The sequence below is a fragment of the Gopherus evgoodei genome, chromosome 5, assembly GCF_007399415.2.
Source record: "Gopherus evgoodei ecotype Sinaloan lineage chromosome 5, rGopEvg1_v1.p, whole genome shotgun sequence".
Taxonomy (NCBI): domain Eukaryota; kingdom Metazoa; phylum Chordata; order Testudines; family Testudinidae; genus Gopherus; species Gopherus evgoodei.
In genome coordinates, this window is record NC_044326.1 from 74,525,745 (window position 1) to 74,545,697 (window position 19,953).

Consider the following 19,953-nt stretch of genomic DNA (forward strand, 5'->3'; position numbering starts at 1 on the left):
TGTACTTTTGTAAATCTGGCTCCTAGGCAATAATCCTGCAAGCGTTTACAGGCATGCTTAGATTTCCTCATGTGATTAGCCCCAGTAAACTGAATGAGATTACTGGCGTATTAAGCACACGTGTTGCAGCCTTTAGTTTCTTGACAAGAGTTTCCCACAAGAAGCTCTGCCAAAGTGGGACGGTAGAAAGCAAACAAGAGGCCTCCGGGAACGAGGTGTTAATACATTTTGTGGCGTAGGGGCGAAGTTTCTCTGTCCACTTGGGCTTCAGGTTTCAGCCTTTCTGTGGCCAACAAAAAGCCCCTAGTGAAATGATCATCGTCAAAGCCAGGGGCTGATCCCCCAGCAGCGTCAGGTTCTGCGGAGCTCAATGGTATCCGCGCGCTCCTCGCCTCTGCACCAGGAGCCGCTAGCCCCGCCGGCTTGTGCGGGGCTTGGCCGGGAGCCGTGCGCGGAGCAGGGGGAGGGCCGGGCAGGAGGGCGGGGTGGGACGCGCGCCGGGCGCAAGGAGCTGAGTGGACGGCTCGAGACGGCGGCGCATGCAGCAGCTCCAGAAAGAGCCGGAGTTGGCAGCGTCGAGCCGCATTTCCAGTAGGAGCGGGGAGCCGGGTGCGGGACTTGCAGCAAGGTGATGGGCTAGGCACCATTGCTCTACGCATCCCGGCTTCAGCTCCCCTCCCCTCTCTGCTCTGCTCTGCTCTGCTCTGCAGAGGGAGGGAGCATCCCTACTGCGCCTCTCCTCTGCTCCCGCTACCTGCCCCCCCTCCCGCGCCTCCTTTGCCCGGGGAGCGCTTCCTGTGTGGCTTCTTGTTTGTGAACCCCCTCGCTTTGTGTCTCCTCTTGCACAGATGCTGAAGGTGGCAGCCTTCATGTGCGTGTGTGCAGCAGCTTGGTACAGCCAGGGTCTAGCGGCGGCGACCGGGGGCAGGTCGGACCCTGGCAATTTTCTGGATGATAAACAATGGCTCACTACCGTCTCCCAGTATGACAAGGAGGTCGGACAGTGGAACAAATTCCGAGACGTAAGTTCAACCGCTCCCCACCGACTCCTCTGGGGTTAAATGCAGTTGCGGCTGGGTTCGGCCCTTCTAGCTGGGGGCGGGAGGGGTTAATAAGTTTTCAAACCCTCTCCTGGCTGGTTTCAGTGTGGTAGCCCTGTTAGTCTGTATGAGCAAAACCAAGGAGACCTTGCATGTTCCCTCCACCCGGCCTGGAAGGCTGGAGCGAGGCTGTGCTACATTCTTCCCTGTAGGCTGGCTTTGATGGCATTACAAATATTGGCCCTTGTGCACAGCCATCGCGGCCGTGCGGGCTGAACTTTTCTTGATGTTTCTGCACCATGGCGGTGCGCTGAGTGTACACACACTCTCTCTCTCTGCGAGCGAGGGGAAGATGTGCTCTCCCACAGTAGTGCTGCTAGGCGATCCCTGATGTGCTCCTGCTGCTGAGCAATAAGGATCGATCCGGTCACTAATCGGCCTTTAAAGAACTTTAAGCTGGCGGCGTAGGGGGATGTCTGCTCTACCCTGGTGGGGGAAGGGAAGGGGCTACTTGCACAGGGTTAGCACTGGTATCATAAGTGCTGATTGTTGTTGGTATATTATTTTTTAAAGGACGACGTCCCTTCCTCCCCCCATTTCTTAAGCCACAGACCTCCTTAGAGACGACAATAAAAGGGTTAACTCGGACTATGCCTTTTGCAAAGGGTCATACAAGTAAAGGATGATCCCTTGGTCTGATCTGGCTGTTGCACTGTTAGCCGTGATATGTTTGCCATTCTTTCCACCTGATTTGAGAGGAGCCCTGAATTAAACTGCTCCCTTCAGTTTCCAGTGCTTAAGATATCAGGTGTGCACTAATCCAGAGCTAGTCAATCACATTTTCACTAGGGCATAGCCCATCTGGCCAGCTATTTCCCCCCATTAGACTGTGAGATAGATGCACTGTACCAGCATTTGGCCTCCAGTGACCTCTGTAGCCCAAACACGAAATTCACAAGGCATCAAAGGAGCAAAGTGAAAAGAGAGGAAGAGGCAGTCGCCAGAGCAGCCACTGAAGACAAATCAGGTTCAGCTTCACAAATCAGTGCAAGTGCAATCATCGTAGTCTTGACAAATTGTTCCATGTGGAAAGGCAGTAAGTTTCTGTTTAATGAGTCTAGTGGTTTCTTTCCCTGAAATGAGGTTATCACTACTGCTATTGAAATATGGATTTTGTCTGTCTCTCTCTCTCCTCAAATGGATTATTGCAGAAAATACTAATTTCTGACTTAAAAATATGTTATGTGTACCTTACAATTTGTGTCAATATTGAAATTCATTTTGCAACAGCAAGAAGTTCTAATGAGAATTATTAGTAAGATAACAGACTATATGGATAGTTGCTACTTTTCCTAAATACTTTTTATGAATATACTTCAAAAATGAATCCTAATATGGAACCTAAGTAAGGGCATAAATGGCTTGTATATCATAAGAAATTTCAGCTGCATGGGTATAGTACCTGAACATTAAAGCTAATTCTTGCCCAGATACCATAAATTGACTAGTGGTTCTGATCTCTCAGATTACTTCAGCTGTTGTCATAACAAACATGGCAACTTAATTTGGTGGAAGCTAATGGGTTGTTGTTTTTGTTTACCATTACTGTTTGTTAACTTAAATGCTCACTGGTGTGCCCTGGTGTGTGTTTTTTTTTTTTTTTTGTAGTTTCTGGAATTAAATTGATTGAAAACAAAAGACAAAGTCCTACATCTTGTAGCATTTGTCACCCTATCTGTGCGGTGGATTTCTGTTTATCCCTATTGAGTTGTTGTTGTTTAAGACTCCAGTATTCAAAAGGTTCTCCTTCTACAGTTTGTCAATAACAACCCATCTCTGTAGTTGACTCTAGTGATTCTGGGGAAATGATTCCTTCCCCCCCCTAAAAAGGAGCTATATCCAATGCATTTCTGAATATTGTACTTGAATGAATATATATATTCATTAATTCATATATATTAATTTGAAGATGAGATATGAACTTGAGAACTAAGGTTGCATGAATAAAAATGAGTTACTTCTACATTTATGGGAAATTCACTTCCACAATGTTTTACACATTTAAAACCTGTGTTGTGAGTTATGCCAAACATCTCTAACTACTAATAGTTTTTTTAAAAAATAAGATGTTTCAATATTTCTTCAGAAACATGCAGTGCTATGTAAATATTATAGGATTAAGTACTGTTGTGGGCAGCGCCAAACAACTCATAAGTTAAATTTTTATAATTAGACAATATCATTTTTATAAGAAAGCATTTCCAACTTGGAAGACAAATGCTGTCTAATGTCTGTCTCTTGGGTGCCCATTGGCATATACTGGATATTAGCCAGATAATTTACTCTGTGACAGGTAGGTATCCCAAGGGTTTCAAAAGTAACTCTTCTGAGTGAGCACTGAATACCGATCACTTTTAGGCAACCCTTACAAATATGCTGGTTTATTTATTTTTCTCATGGTTTTATGAAGTTGGCATCTCTGTGAGGATTCAAATCTTATTTCTCATAGAATAAGAGTCGGTTGATGTACTGAAATCTAACTATTCTAATTCATTAGGAAGTGGTTATAATAGAAAGTAATACTTTACTGCAAAAAGACTATCTCTTCAACAGTTGGTGGGTTTGCAGAAATCCATAGAACATAACTGGAGCAAATCAGTAACTGAAAACTGAACTTAACTATTTGTCCAGCAGTTTGCAACCCCTCCGCCCCCCCCCCACTCCCCCGAAGAAAAGGAGAATTGATTTCAAGCAGCCTTGAACTACTGCGTTCAGATTTCAGATAACTGAGGAATACATTTTTGTGAATCTATGAAATGTTGTTGTATAGCTAGTAGGATGTGTTTGACGTTTTGTAGTGTGACTCTGAAATTGGGGTTAGGTACTTCATTGCTGCTTTTAAAAGTTTTTTAAGAAAAGCAAATGTTGCCTCCTACCTCAGGGTAGAACAGCACAAATACATATACGTACGTGGGTGTAAGTATAAGGAATTAAAATTGGAAATGCCGCTTTGTGAGGCGTGTTTTTTTTTTTTTTCTTTTTCACTATTCAGAAAAACCTTTTTTCTACAAACTAGGAAAAAAACAGTTGTGCAGGGGAGATGGAATTTTTTTGGTGTGGGAAAAAAAATTAAAGGTTTAACTTATGAAATGACAAAATTGATGAATATGGAAGGTAATGACTGACTTCTGCCTCATTGGCTCAGTTTCTTAAGAGTTTTTTAGATCACACTGAAAGAATTCAGGGAGTTCAGAGAGATCAGATTTAGTTTTAGTTAAAGAACATGTGTATGAACGTTCTCTTAATTTAATGTCTCATAGAATGTCAGCATTTTAGGCAAAGACTTTTAAGCAATGCAATCATTTAATTAACTCAGTAATAATATTGGCTTACAGAATCTGTCTGTACAAAGCTGTAAAAACACAGAACTGATTCCTCTCCTCCTCCCCCACCCCCCAGCTGGAATGTCTTTTCATTGCAGTCCTTGATCTTGGTGACAAATCTGTAGAGAATTATGAAATTGGTCTAGGTGAGAGACATGTTTTATAGTGAGACACTAGAAAGCTGTGTATATGTTGGAGGCTACTATATACTGGCGTTGATCTATGTGCAAAACTCTCATGGATGACATTGGTTTTGTGCAAAAATTTAGAATGGTAAAGGTTGCTTTTTTTTTTTTTAAAGGGGGGAGGAGAAGAGATACTTTAGTGCACTCTATTATACACAAAATGTACTCATTCCCATGAGAACCAGAAGTGTGGCAGATACTGTGGATCCAATACAGGGCTGTAGCTAAACTGTGCTTTGTGCAGCTTGTGAAGGAAAGAGGGGTTAAAGTGCCAGCCAGTTATGTTTCCTTGGTCTCGCTGTGGACCCAGTGCTCAGAATTCAGCAGTGTTCTCAAGGCTGTATTCTATACTAGCTTTCAATTGCCTACTAAATGCTTCAGTCATGCCACCTTTACACTTCACTATAGCCTGAATAGTGGTGACTGGAATGTGGGGCAGGGGAGAGAGGGAGTGTAGCAGATGCCAATTTGAGTTGAATATTCTCTTGGCCAGGTTCTACTGGGTTTATGGTGGTTTGTACTGATGGACTGGAGCAAAGTAACTGATGATTAGTCTTTAAATTCAGCTCGCGTGCGTGCTCTCTCTGTCTCTCTCTGAAATATCACTAATTCCAAGTAGTAGTAGTGTGCAAGTTGACTGGATAATGGCAATAGCATAATTTCTTGTTATAACATAGTAAACCTTACTACCCGATTTTTTTTTATATTAAACACTTACACATATACAATAAATCTGACAGAAACAAAACCTAGGAAAACTTTATTCTTTCTATGTCTTAGTTAGTTTTGCAGTAATCTCCTCTTGCTTCATAATGCCTCATGCATCACCCATACTGTTTGCAATAGGATTCAACCTGTGGTTTGGCTGCTGACTCTTTACTGCTTTCTGAAGAGCTGGGAGCTCAATATTCATTTCAGATAGATACTATATGCAGAAGCACAACTCTGTATATATTTGGAGAGGGGGGGATTATTGACCTTGTTCATATGTAATGGTGTTTGTAAGACAAGGCATAATAATTACACTTCCAAATTGCAATGAACTGTGGAAAAGTTCCTGTTTGGTGTGAGATGTTACTTATACCTGATGCACTCCCCTTTACCACCCCCAGCCCTACGCATGCTGGCTTGGGAATATCACTGCTGTAGTGTCAGCTTTTAAGAGAGCTTCACGTGCATCTACTTCTAGTATTATGGTAAGTTAAAACAAGCTACAGTATATTGGGACATTAATACTCTATTACAGTGTTTGCATTAGCATCTGAAAAGCAATAACATTTAACAGCCCAGTATATCCAGGACACTACTAGCATACTTTTTCCCCACTGATACCTAGTAATTGCACTATCATCTCCCATAGTTACTTATGTTGCAGCTTTTTTGTTAAAACTAAATTGGGAAGAGAGACTACTGATTCAGAACTTGTTTAATGGTTACTTTATTACTGAAGGGTGTAGTGAGGTGTAGGCTTGGAGTAAGGAAGGGGAAAGTATCACTCAGTTTGGTGCTGGTGGGGGAGCAGTGCAGACCTTCAGCTCTACTCTGAGGGTACGTCTTTGCTACCCACCGTATCGGTGGGTAGCAATCGATTGCTCGGGGATCGAGATCGCGTCTCATCTAGACGCAATATATCGATCCCCGAACGTGCTTATATCGATTCCGTAACTCCACCAACCCGAACGAAGTTGCGGAATCAACAGGGGGAGCCGCAGACATCGATCCCGCGCCATGAGGACAGTGAGTAATTTGATCTTAGATACTTTGACTTCAGCTAGGTTATTCACATAGCTGAAGTTGCGTATCTAAGATCGATTATCCCCCCCGCCGTAGTGTAGACCAGCCCTGAGAAACCTGTTGGAGACCAATAACTGCTTGAGAGACTGCTGCTTGCCAGAGCCTCTGGTGGGAAGGTAGGCCTCATATGGGACTACTGCAGTGATGTGATATCAATGTCACCCTGAAACAACATGGAAAAGACTATTACTGGTTTGTCATGCCTTAGAAGTGACAGTTAAATGAAAATCTGTTGGTTTGTGTACCTGACTGGGGGATCCAGTAGGGTTGGCTGTGAGCCCAGGAGTGATTGTCACACAAAGGAGAATGAAATTTTTAAAGTATGGTAGTTCTGGAAGCATCACTTTCCATTTTTCTAGATGGAATCAAGCACTTCAGTCCATACATTATTTAACCAATAATGGCCAACATGTCCTTTCAAAGCGCATAATGATCAGTGGAAGAATTTGAGTAATTTGAGGAGAGACCTCAACTATTATGGATGTTATAAACAATGTGAAGTATTCTTTTCTACTGATGCCGTTTTGAATTACAGAAGAAGCCTTTCCCCAATAGTTAAAGGACAAGATACTAATTGGAAAGCAGGACTTCATTCTGAATGTTTTAGTAGGTTTATAATCTACCATAAACTGCATTTCATGAGACTGTGGGTGATTCCAAAGACCCTTCTGATTAGCAATGATAAAATAAGACACATTGACTCTGACTTAAGGTCACTTAGTCATTTTATATACCTTTTGGAAAACTCTCTTACTCTGCAACCATCTGTAGAAATTTCATGCAACTTCTATATTTGTTTCTGGACTATAGCAAGTCCTAACTAACTTTGGCTGTCACATCTAGACTATCTACACTTAGACAGGTCACAGTCACACAACTTGTAGGGTTAGTATTGAATGATTGCACACAACACCGATCAGAGAGGTGACCTCCATGGAATCTTGTGTCCTTCTTCTTGTTGAATCAATGCTAAACCCAAACTCCAAGATGTAGTTAGAGGGAACTTGAAGGGTATAACTAACTACACTAGAAAAAAAGCCCCTGTGGCAGCAAGTCTTAGAGCTGGGGTCAGCTTGCACGATGGGGCTAAGAATGGCGGTGTAGTCATTCATGCTTACGCTGCAGCTGGGCTTTAGACCCTTCCCCTTTGCTGGATTTCAGAGACAAGACTGCTCAAGTGGGAATGTTTACACCTGCTATATATATATATATATATATATATATATATATATATATATATATATATATATATATATATATATATATATATATATATATAATATTACACCTGTCAGTTGACCCAGGCTCAGAGACTTGCTGCTGCAGGTCTGTTGTGTGTTTGTAGTGGAGGGGAACCCTAAGAGTAATAATTTCTTTCACTTAATATTTAAAAACTAAGTTCCAATCCACTTCTGATCATTAAACATACTACTTTATTTGTTGTTGCAAGCATGTAATTTCCAGTGTTCTATCTAAAATCCACCTGGAGTTCCAGGTGGATATGGTGTGTATTTGTCCTAAACCATTGTACAGTATTGCTTTTTACCGCAAGGTGGTTATGTTGTACTGAAATGATTATGTTGGATCCTCTGCGGTGAAAAGATGTTTATAGCACATTATCTAGGAAGCTGTGATTGGAACATCTCATTTCCATGTAGTTACATCAAAATGATACCAGAGATTGATGTAACAAAGTCTGAAATCTAATGTCAGCTGTGAGATGAGAGCATTGCAACACTGAAGTTACCCTCATTTCCTCTTTTACTGGGAAATGCTTTCACCTTCAACTCAGCTTCCAGATGCATTACAGTAATCCTGCCCAGAAGTGATTGGCTCATGAGCCTCTATGTAAGCAAGTTTCAGAGTAGCAGCTGTGTTAGTCTGTATCCCCAAAAAGAATGGGAGTACTTGTGGCACCTTAGAGACTAACAAATTTATTTGAGCATAAGCTTTCGTGGGCTATAGCCCACTTCATCAGATGCATAGAATGGAACTGTGTGTGTGTGTGTGTGTGTACACACAGAGAACATGGAAAAAGTGGAAGTAGCCATACCAACTGTAAGAGGCTAATTAAGATGAGTTGTCAGCAGGAGGGGGGAAGTTTGTAGTGATAATCAAGATGCTCCATTTTAGACAGTTCACAAGAAGGTGTGAGGATACTTAACATGGCAGGGTTTCAGTGAGCTCTCCCCTGACATCTAGTGAGGACCAGAAATCCTAGTTTTCATTGATAACTCCCACCCCCTTCTCTGATTTAAAAAAAAAACCACCACCCCTGTATCAATTGAACACAATATTTTTATTAACATATTTATGATATTTAAGATGACAGGCTGAGTCCTGATCATTCTTCTGATTATCTGAATTTTTGATGATCTGATCTGGCCCTGGTCCCAATTATCTAATTGGAGTTCCACTGTCTTTTTACATTTTTGTAAAAACAGATTCCACTTTTTTTCCCCTATAGCAAATTGATTTCTAGGATCCCTGGTGATGAGCAGGACAGAGCTGGGGAGTGGTGAAGACTCCCAGGAACAGACAGTACTTCCATAAGCACACCTACTCTGACAAAACATCATCTGCTGAATAGCTAGGCAAAGTGATCAATTTTAGCTAGTGTTTGGTTACAAATCACTTTAGTATATTGAGTGCAGGGGTAATGAAATGCTGTTTATCCTTTTTGTAAGAATAAAGGGCAGTGGAACTGTGCTTAGCTCTGCCTTGATTGAGGGGTCATCCTAAAGGCTAGTCTACACTGACAGTGCTAAAGCATTGCTGTGGCAGCGCTTTAAAGGTGCTTGTGTGGTCGTGGTGCAGCTCCAGGAGAGAGCGCTCACGGTGCTCTTAATAAAAAACAAAAAACAAACACCTGCTTCAATGAGAGCCATAGTTAGCAGTGCTGGAAGCCTAGCTCCCAGCACTAGTACACTGTCTACACTGGCGGTTTACAGCACTGAAACTCATTGCACTTGGGAGGGGTTGTGTTTTTCACACCCCTGAATGAGAAAGTTGCAGCACTGTAAATTGCCAGTGTAGACAGGCCCTAAACTGAACCTCACTCACTTAACAGGGTAGGGATGACAAATCCCAGTGAAGGGGAGGGAGAGAGGGTGCAGTCAGGTATTTCTATCTGGAGGTATGGATTTTGCCTAAGGAATCTTAGAGACCATTTGACCCTCTCCTCTTCACTGTTTAAAGAGACACTAATGAGACTCAATAGAGTCCTTGTTCTGTTAAGTGAGCACTAGAGCTGAAGTAACTGATAAGGTGCTCAGTTGTAGACCTAGTGTGGAATAGTGGTCAAGTGAGACTGCACAGCCTGCACTAGCAGTGAGGTTCCCCACTACCTTGTGAAATCACTGAACTGGGCTTAGTGGAAGAAGCTCAGAAAGCAACTACATTGTAATAGAGAAGCAGTGGTCAATGATGTCCATGAATAGTGGTGGCGGCAGCAATGGCAGAGTGAATGGTGACAACTGAGATAATTGCAGTAGTGGCTGCAGTAGCTGAGGCATTGCTCAGTGCCTTCTCTGCCCTCTCCCTGCGTTAAGAGGTGATCTCAACTCTGAACTTGGGTCCTTCACTGATCGAAGACAGGAACTGTGAACGAGGTGCCATGGAGGGAGACATGTGTTAAAGGAACATTTGCTTGTCAGACTTTCACACTGCAAGGTGAGAAACTGAGGCAAATATAATCTAAGGTAAGGCAGATAAGATGAAACGGTTATCTCCTTTCTCTGAACAATAATCTCTATTTTACTTGCTCTAGGTTATTTAGTGGATATGGATATTCACCACTTGTCATGTCTGTCTTCTTAAATCTTATTGGAATTGACTCCTGCCATCTGTGCCTAATATAGTGTAGTATAAATAGCTTCAATACAGTAATACATGCTGGTAGCAGCAGAAACTGCAAGAGTTGTTTTATAGTTTGAGGAGAGAGAATGAATGAATGAAGCTTCAGGATCCATTATTAGAAATTTAATAGAGAACGGTTGGGCTATTCAGACTTTCGCTCTAATCCCTTAAATGTATTTTTTCTTTTTCACATTTTTCAGTAATCATTATTAAATATTTGAAACGGCTCTTTGAAAGAGCCGTTTCAAATATTTAATAAAGTACTAATATTTAAACAATTTGTAGATCTTGGTCTGTTTTCAAATGCAAACTTCTAATGTTAAGTACTGAAAATGAAAATAGCTTGAATTTCAGGCATGCTAAGGAGCCCCAACTCTGAGTAGAGGTGAGGAGCCACTGAAAAATTGGACCTGTCATGGTATAATTCCCCACTCTGAACCTTAGCACCCAAAAGGTGGGGTACCAGCATGAATTCCTCTAAGCTCAATTACCAGCTTAGTACTTGTAGGCTGCCACCAACCAGGAATTCCAGTGCCTGGTACATTCTGGTCCCCCCCCAAAACCTTGCCCAGGGACCCCTAAGACCCAGACCCTCTGGATCTTAACACAAGGAAAGTAAACCCTTTTGCTCACCGTTGCCTCTCCCAGGCTTCCCCTCCCTGGGTTACCCTGGAAGATTACTTTGATTCAAACTCCTTGAATCTTAAAACAGAGAGGAAAATTCACCTTCCCTCCCTCCTTCTCTCCCCCTCCCAGACTCTCTCTGAGAGAGAAAGTAATCCTAACACAGAGAGAAAATAACCTTTCTCTCCCCCTTCCCTCCTTTCTCCCCACCAATTCTCTGGTGGATCCAGACCCCGTCCCCTGGGGTCTAACACCAGAATAAAAGAACGATCAGGTTCTTAAACAAGAAACTTTTAATTAAAGAAAGAAAAACCAGTAAAAATTACCTTTGTAAATTTAAAAAATGGAATAGGTACAGGGTCTTTCAGCTATAGACACTGGGAATACCCTCCCAGCCTAAGTATACAAGTACAAATTAAAATCTTTTCAGCAAAATACAAATTTGAACTCCTTCCAGCCAAATACACACTTGCAAATAAAGAAAAGAACCATAAGCCTAACTCGCTTTGTCTACCTAGTACTTACTATTCTCAACTTATAAGAGCCTGTATCGGAGAGATTGGGGCGAAACCTGGTTGCACGTCTGATCCCTCTGAGCCCCCAGAGTGAACAACAACCAAAATCTAACAGCACACACAAACTTCCCTCCCTCAAGATTTGATAGTATCTTGTCCTCTGATTGGTCCTCTGGTCAGGTGACAGCCAGGCTCACTGTTCTTATTAACCCTTTCCAGGCAAAAGAGATATGAAGCACTTTTGTTCTATTAACTCTTACTTATCTGTTTATGACAGGGCCACTTTTTAGTTAGGTTCTGGGCCTGTGATTCTTAACATTTCATAAGTGAAATTAATTTATTTCTGACATGAGAACTTTTTCTGACCAAAAAATGCATGACATATTTTAAAACAGCTTTCTTTGGCTTATGGTTCTGAAGATTTTTTTTTGAATGTGAAATATTTTATCTGCAGCAATATTATGAACTGTGGCATATCCAACTTTGTTAATAACTATATAATTTAAACTTTTTGTACCTAAATCAGTTTGTGTTAAACTCTAGTTGAGCATATTCAGTGCTGAGAACTGCCATCTATCATTAATACAAATATAGTAACTTAGAGTGCCAATACAGTGTTAACATAACGAATAGATTCAACACTTATTAAAGTGAATTTCATAAGTTTTTTAATTTTCAGAAAGCAGATATTTGACAACTAATAGTATAACCTTCAATGTTCTCTTTTGCTTCGTTGCCTACTATTAATCACTTGTTAGCTTTTCTTGGTGATGATCATTGAGTGCATGTGTGTCCCAAGGCAATATAGTAGTCTTACTACTTTGCTGCTATTGTAGTTAATGACTTATTAGGGAGATGCTGTGAACTGTAGAGGAAGAAGCACAGGGTTGGGAGTCAAGAAGATCTGGGTTAAAATTCTTGCCGCTGTAAAGTTTAATGGCAAAATTCCCATCGATTTCAGTCGGTCCAAGATTTCATCCCTAAATTCTAATCCTGGTTCTCATTGCTTATGGGTGACAATATGAGACTGAACCTCCAAGATGTTGAACAGCTAAGGTGTTCAGGATCCTCCGATCTCAATGAGATGATTACCCATGTTTGGCCCATAGAAACTTGTCCAAGAAACACGATGCCTGAAGGCTTGCTACGAGAAATAGGCCCTACTATTTGTTTTTTCAGAAGCAACAAAGACACAATCCTTGGGTTAGGGGAGATTGCTTTAGTCTCAATTTCTCTCAGTAGAGTCTGAGAGGATAGTCCGCTTTTTAGCTGAGCAGTTGTTCAGAGAAGCAGGAGCCTTCAGGGCTATTCATGACTGAAGACTCAGTGCTGCTTTGAGAGAAGGAAACAAACTAGAGTGTGCATGAATTCCTGTGCTTATGAAAGCTGTGTATTGCCATGTTTTCTCTTGGGTGTGAAAAGGTGACCCCCTTTTGTTTTAAATATAAGGAAATGTTTTATTAAAACAACTGGCTTATTTTTCTTTTAATGACTAAATATTGGAAAAAAGAACCTTTATTTTTAATTGGAAATTTTTTTTCTTATTTTATGTTTAGCTGTTACTGTCTAATCAATGCCTAAGATTAAATCCTGCAGGAACCCAAAAACAATGGCCGTGGATAGACTTCCCTGGTAATCAAGTGGACAACAGCAGGAATCAACTATATAAAACTACTTCCACCCCCAACTGGAGAAATGCATAAACCAGTTTGGTTAGCTTCAGAAGCCCTGCTTGAAACCTCAAAAATTTAGGCAGGAACTTTCTAACAAACTTTTGCCCTGATAGGAGAGGCACTGACAGGGGTGATTGGGGGAGCTGGTACAAATTACCTGGGCCTGGTGGTCCGGAAGAGGGCCTGAGGCCCAGCTTCATCTGCCTGTTTAGCCAGTCCACCCTTGCTCGGGGGCCGAAAATATTTTTTACACCAGAGCCCAAACCTGCTCTTGGCGGCCATGGGCACTGACTGGGGAGGGGGCATGCATCAGACTATCAGAAAGACAGCAATTGCCAGGATTCTGCCTGTTTTTCCTAGCTCCGGTGCTTAGGAGTTGCCTGGATCAAGTGTAATCTACTGTAACTGGCAAGGAAATGTTAAGTTTAGGCAGAACAATGTTTATGCTTTTGTTATTTTTAACCCCTTCTCTGCTTGTGATATTGCTGTGGCTGAATAAAACATACTATTTTGAACAAGGTAGTTTCTATAGTTGCATTTACCTGCTGGACACAGCTCCCAGAGAGTATTCTATAGAAGGGGCTAAACCTAGCTGGAGGTAATATGGTTGGGGAAACGAACTGTAGTAATCTGCTGGTCCAGTCAAGTGTAGAGTGAATCGTGAGGTCTTGCTCTGAAAAGTGCAGATCACATGGGATGTGCTCACAGAGATAGATGTCACAGGTACAGCTCCCCTCGACATGTGATACTTGTATACTGGGCCTAAACCCAAGGTCCTTAATGGTGGTTTGTTGGAGGTGGGTGGTGATGCAGGTTGGCAGTGGGACAATACTTGTATAATGCTTAGTTATCTCCTACTGATATTGAATTTATTGGCAGTTCTGGGTTTCCATCTTGTATGTAATGCTGTGAGCAATAATAAGTTCAATCCCCAAGGTGTGGCTTGTGGAAAGAAGTATCAAAATTGTTAGTATCTTCTTAAACATCAAATAGAAAAATACATGACAGATGTCTTTTGTACATGTTCAGACTCGTCTAGAGTATTATAGTGTAGAGTTTAACCTCAGACATCTTAAAGGTACCAAAGGACTCTCAATAAATGTATTTTCTTAAATAAGAAAATAGCTTATTTAAATTAGAATCTAGCTAACACTGCCCACAACATTATGAAATACAAGTTATATTTCATAATCTAGTGAGTCCTTACCCGTCAAGAGTCTGCTCCTGTCATTTGGACAACCTGGTTGAATTTTTGGCCATGACTCTTGAGCATGTTTAAACTTCTTAAGCTAGGATTTCTAGAAAAGTGTTTACCTTGTGCACACTCTCTTTTACACACTTCCTGCCAAACATAGGTCTTCTAAAAATATGCAAGTGTGAGACAGTAATAGGAGTGAGGGAACTGCCTGCAGGAGACTTGGAGCAGGCTTACTAAATGAGCCAACCAGAAACATGAGGGAACCCCAAAACAATGAATGGAGTGAACCTCAAGCAGCAGTTCTTTGGGAAGAGTTGATTCTCTAGGACGGGTGGGCGGATCCAGCCCACGGGCCATAGTTTGGATCCAGCCAATGGGATTGCCTCCCATGGCGCTGCGGGCCCCACGCCTTTCTCAGAAGCAGCTGGCACCACTTCCCTACAGCCCCTGGGGATGGGGGGTCAGAGGGCTTTGTGCGTTGCCCTTGCCTCCAGGTACCATCCTCGCAGCTCCCATTGGCCAGGAAGGCACGGAAAGGGCAGTGCATGCAGAGCTCTCCGCCCCCCTCACTCCCAGGGGCCACAGTGCTTCCGGGAGTGGCGCGGGGCCAGGGACAGGGCAGGCATGCAGGGAGTCTACCCTGGCCCCGGTGCATGCCACTGCCACCCTGAAGCTGCTTTAGGTAAGCAGCGCTGGCTGGAGCCCAAAGCCATCCTACACCCCTCCCCCAGTTCCCTGCCCTGAGTCCCCTCATATGCCCTGCACCCCAACCCCCTCTTGCACTCTGCACCCCAACCCCTTTCCCTGAGCCCCCTCATACATCCCACACCCCTCCTCTGCCAAGGCCCTTCCTACATGCTGCACTCCTTCCTGCACCCCAACCCCTGGCCCTGCATACAATTTCCTTATCCAGATGTGGCCCTGGGCCCAAAAAGTTTGCCCACCCCTGCTCTAGGAAGTCTTTACGGAATTCAACTCAACTTGCAGCAGCAAGCCAAACCCCAGAACAGGTTGTCACCTACAGATTCTGAAGGAACTATTTCCTCAACCCAGACTGAGGTAAGAGCCATGCCCTGGGACAGATTTTTGGAACTTGGAGTTTTACTTCAGAGGTGGTGTGTTTGTTTTTTTTTTTTTTGTGTCTGAATAAGCCTAGACCCTAGTAAGGGCAGTGACTGGATGGCAAGAGTGGAGTGTGGTGGGTGTTTTTGTTTTTTTTTTTTTTTAAAAAAAAAAAAAGGGCAAAAAAACCTGGAAGAGGGAGAATAAAGAGCAGGGCAATGCAGAGGCAACTCCAGCCATGAAGGGTGGCCAAATTGTTTAAAAATACACTTTTTTGTGGAGGCGGGGAAAAATTTGTTTTTTTGTCTTGTGTACATCTTCCTGCAGTAATCATTTTAGAATGTCATTCATCTGAAACCAGAAAAATAACTTGCATATGAGTTTTAGTTATTTCACATTTAGGACCTAATTGTGTTTGCTTTTATCAGTAAGGGGTTAGGATTTTTAGTGTTCTGTTACAGCCATAAGGGTGTCTTAATTTCTTTTGCCAGAGTAGTGCACTGGTGACAGTTAAAGATTCATAATTGAATTGCAGAACAAATCTAAATGATGTCAATGTTTATCAACTCGGTTATCATACACTTTCAGTTTAGAAAAAATGAAAAATAAAAGTGAAACCAAAAAGAGCTGTATTTTCAGAATTGACAACTGGCCTCTCAGTTGCTTAATTTAGGTACTTTTCAGCTAGGCAGCTTGCTCATTAGACCAAGAGCATTCAAGCATGGGGAAGAAATGAAAGATGTTGTGATTTACTGTTTTATGCTTGGCATCTGTCAAGAGAAGTGCTTGATTGAAAAACTTACTTTTCATATTGCTGAGTTGTAACATTATTGTTCCCTGACCCCACATCAAGAAGTTTACTTTTTTAATTAAGTGGCATATTTAATATCGGGACTACAGTAGAAATTCCTTTTTAAAACCTGGGTCTATAAGACTCTAGAGCAGTGGTTCTCAGACTTCTGTACTGATGACCACTTTCACGCACAAGCCTCTGCGTGTGACAGCCCCCCTTATAAATAATAACACTTCTTTAATATATATTTTAACACTTCTATAAATGTTAGCGGTGAAGCAGGTTTTGGGATGTAGGCTGACAGCTCAGGACCCTCCCATGTAATAACCTTGTGACCACCCTCCATTGGGGTCATGAACCCCTGCTCTAGAGCACTTGTTAGAATATGAAGCAAAGATTCATTGAATTAAGTATAAATTGAAAAACTCACTTTATTTCTGACTTTAATGTGACTATTTCCATCACTTTCTGTAAGAGCTATTTCTTACAGTGTTCTGCACTGGTCCTGCTGAAGTTAGTAGGAATCTTTTTCATTGACCTCACTGGGAACTGGATCAGAATGTTGGTGATTTTGGTCTACCTGTGAAAACCTGCATTTGAACAGAAATATACAGTAGCTTTAAATTTTTCCTGAATATTTTTGTCTGCATTGTGAAAAGGAAGGAAAGCAAACCAGAATTTAAGAACAAAATTAAGTGTTCCCCCTACTATAGATTTCATAGGAAATATTTAATGGTGGTGCGTGTGGGCTTTTTTTTTTTACCACGTAGAAGTTCTTAATCTGTTGCTGTTGCTTGCTCTACAATACAAATTGTTACTTTTGTTGCTAGTCTCTGGTGCTGGTTAAGCATTTTTTCATCAAAAAAAGTGGTTTCTGCAAAATCAACCTTTTTTGTTGCTTGTTGTGGAAAATGTCAGCTTTGGCTAACTTATTTTCCCTTTGGGGAAGTTGAAACAGTATTTTATGGATCAGGCTGACTTCAATTCAGATAGACAAAAATAGTGTTTAGATTCAAATGTGTTGTAACAAGCTAGTTCACTGCCAGTTTGCATCTACTGAACCCACCGTCTTGCCTCCATGGGAGTTGTAGTTGGGCTCATATGGGCTGGGCTTCCTGACTCGACTTAATTTCCTATGGTGCACTGTGGGCTCGCCTCTGGCTGAGCCCAGCCCCCTGAAACACTCTGGGAGATGCAGTATGGCTATTTAGTGAAAAATCACAAACAAAATTAAAAATAGTTTTTCACACAACAAACTGTGGAACTTACTGCTGCAGGATCTACTTGAAAGATTTGTTAGAATATCCACAGTGAGCACTTTAAGAGATTAAATTACCTGTTTCAGGGCTGAAATTGGGGATTAGGAGGAGACCTGATGTTGAGGGTCTACTGGTTTGGTTTCTTGCACATTCCTTGATCACCTGGTACTGACCCCTGTTGAATTCAGGGTCTGGATTAGATGTACCAATTCCCTTACTGGGTGGTCCATTTCCTAAATTTGGTACAGATAAAGTATCAGGATGTAGTGCAACACTTTTGATATAAGCAGTATTGTGTAGCTAGTGGGTTTTTTTTTTTTCAGTCCCATAGGTTGAAGACTGATGATGAAAGATGGTCTAACTTCTGACATTGCACGCTCAACCAATAATGTCCAAACTTTATTTGCCCCAGATACTGTGTGCTGAAGCTTCAGTCACATTTGACTGAAGTTTTGTTAGCTTAACTGGTCATCAGGTCATCTCAGCAGATTTTGAGTATTAGCTGCCACCTTAAATTGAAAAAAGTGCACTTTTTTCCTTTTAAGTTTCTGCCCGCCTGCTACAATGTCTTTTTTTAAAGAACATTGTCAAACAAAACCCCACATCATACAGTAGAAATACTTAAAAGTTTTTAATTTTAAACAATTTTGACCGCTTCGGTGAACCTTACAAAAAAACAGGTGGGTGGGGGGGAGGGTAGAGCAATGAGATGTATCCTTACATTGTAGCAGGGATCTCATGGCATACTGCAGCATTTTTTACTGTCAGCTGTACCTCTTCTGATTTCTTTCTTTGACACAGCACACGAATTTCATATCACACACAGTGCTCAGATTAACGCTCTATATATCTTATTTCGTGGCCAAATCTTGTGATCTCTTACACTTCCTTGTGATGTTTTATGTTTGTGACTAAGGAGAACTCCAAGCTATGTAGCCTAACATTGGATGTCACTAGAGCTATCACTCTGGTTACCAGTGTGTCATCAGAGCCCACTAAGTTCTCACATCACCATTTATGTGAGCAGTAGTTAAAAATATCTTGATAGAACCCCTCTGGGGTGGTGTATGTGGGCTGATTTGAATTACCTGTGTGTAACATCCTGGCTGTAAATGTGAAGTTACATAATGGACTAGATTCTGCTCTGTTACTTTAGGTTTAATATACAAGTAATTCCCTTGACTTCAGTGGAATTGCATTTGATTTTACACTGGTGCAGTAGATATCAGAATCTGGCCTAATGTCTTACTGTAAAAAATAATTTGACAGTGACTTTTGTGTTCATTATGTTGGAGCAGAAGCTCCATCATAGTTAAGGTTGTATTACAGATTTCAGTTTAAAATCTTTTTATTTGAAAAAGCTTACTGAAATGGCAAAATACAGAATGAAAGCTTTTGAGTTTTTTGCATGATAGATTGATGAAAAATTAATTGATACAGAAGTTAAATGTCCAAAAGACTGTCGTCTCCCCCCCCCCATAGATCTCACTTTCTTTTGTACCTTTTTTTTACCCAAGAAATCTGGTCACAGAATGTTTAATGTTCCTCATCAAGTGTTGATTCCAACAATATTATATATACGCAGGTAGTATGTGTTTCCCCACCCCCCCATATACCTTTTTTTATACATTCTGATGTAATGGCATATGTAGGCACCAAACCAAAACTGCTGCATTTGACAAATTGTCTGCAGTGTAAACACCATTGCTGATTCTGTTCCAGTGGGAGATAATGAGTGTGAGAGACTCCCATAGCTCACAGAGGTATTTGGCAGGGTAAAGTTCCCTAAATGGAAAAGAGGAGAGCTGGAATGAGATGAGGAGCAGCACCATACTTGTAGTTCAGGTGCAGTGTGGTTGCAATGGGTCACTTTTTTGACAATCCCAATTGTAGGCTGCTCCAAGGCCCTAGCATAATTTAGACAGCCCTGGGAGCCAGAAAAATCTGCAGTTAATATTAGCCTTCCAAGAGAAACTGAGGGGTTATGAAAAGTCTCTTAGAACAAGTGTATTTCATCGTAGTCTTTTATTTGTTTTGTTTTAATCTTTGCTTGAGAGATAAAAATAGATGATAGAAGTATGGAAAACATGATTCAGTTTTGGCTAAACACTGTATATTGCTTTGCCATTTCTCTCAAAGGGTTTAATTTTCCATCTGTCAATTTTTGTTAAACTTCCTTCTTCTTTCTGTTCTACTTACCCAAAGTAATTAAGCCTGTGCTGTAGGGAATGGGCTTTAGAATAACTCAAGAGCCTTTTTAAAAAACAATTTTATTGTTTTTTTCTGTTTATGGGGGGAAAAATAAAAGTACACTAGTTCATACATTTTTAGTGTTCTGTTCCATACTTTAAAATCTATAAGAGCATATTCATAGAGAGGCATGGTAGTGCCCAGAGTTCTTTGTCTTATAGATGTTTGCTTACTGTATATGCTTTTTCAGAAAAATGAAAGTTGATACTTTTTTTTTCCCGTTGCTTGATTCCAGGGGGAGCGCTCTCTCGCTGTGTGTGTGTGTGTGTGTGTCTTGGGAAACGATGGATATTTTTGATTATGTTCTGAAAACCAACTG

The 19,953-nt window shown here is 41.4% G+C and overlaps 1 protein-coding gene across 3 annotated transcripts in view; it reads left to right on the forward strand.

The window, feature by feature from the left end:
• The first annotated feature begins 529 nt into the window (after positions 1-529).
• The window catches only part of SPOCK3 (SPARC (osteonectin), cwcv and kazal like domains proteoglycan 3), a 421,538-nt gene continuing 402,114 nt past the window's right edge, over positions 530-19,953 (forward strand). For all 3 annotated transcript variants that reach the window (XM_030564832.1, XM_030564833.1, XM_030564834.1), the window contains exons 1-2: positions 530-628; positions 849-1,022. In XM_030564832.1, the coding sequence (XP_030420692.1) occupies positions 849-1,022 (174 nt within the window). In that variant the 5' untranslated portion in view covers positions 530-628. The remainder of the gene's footprint in view (positions 629-848; positions 1,023-19,953) is intronic.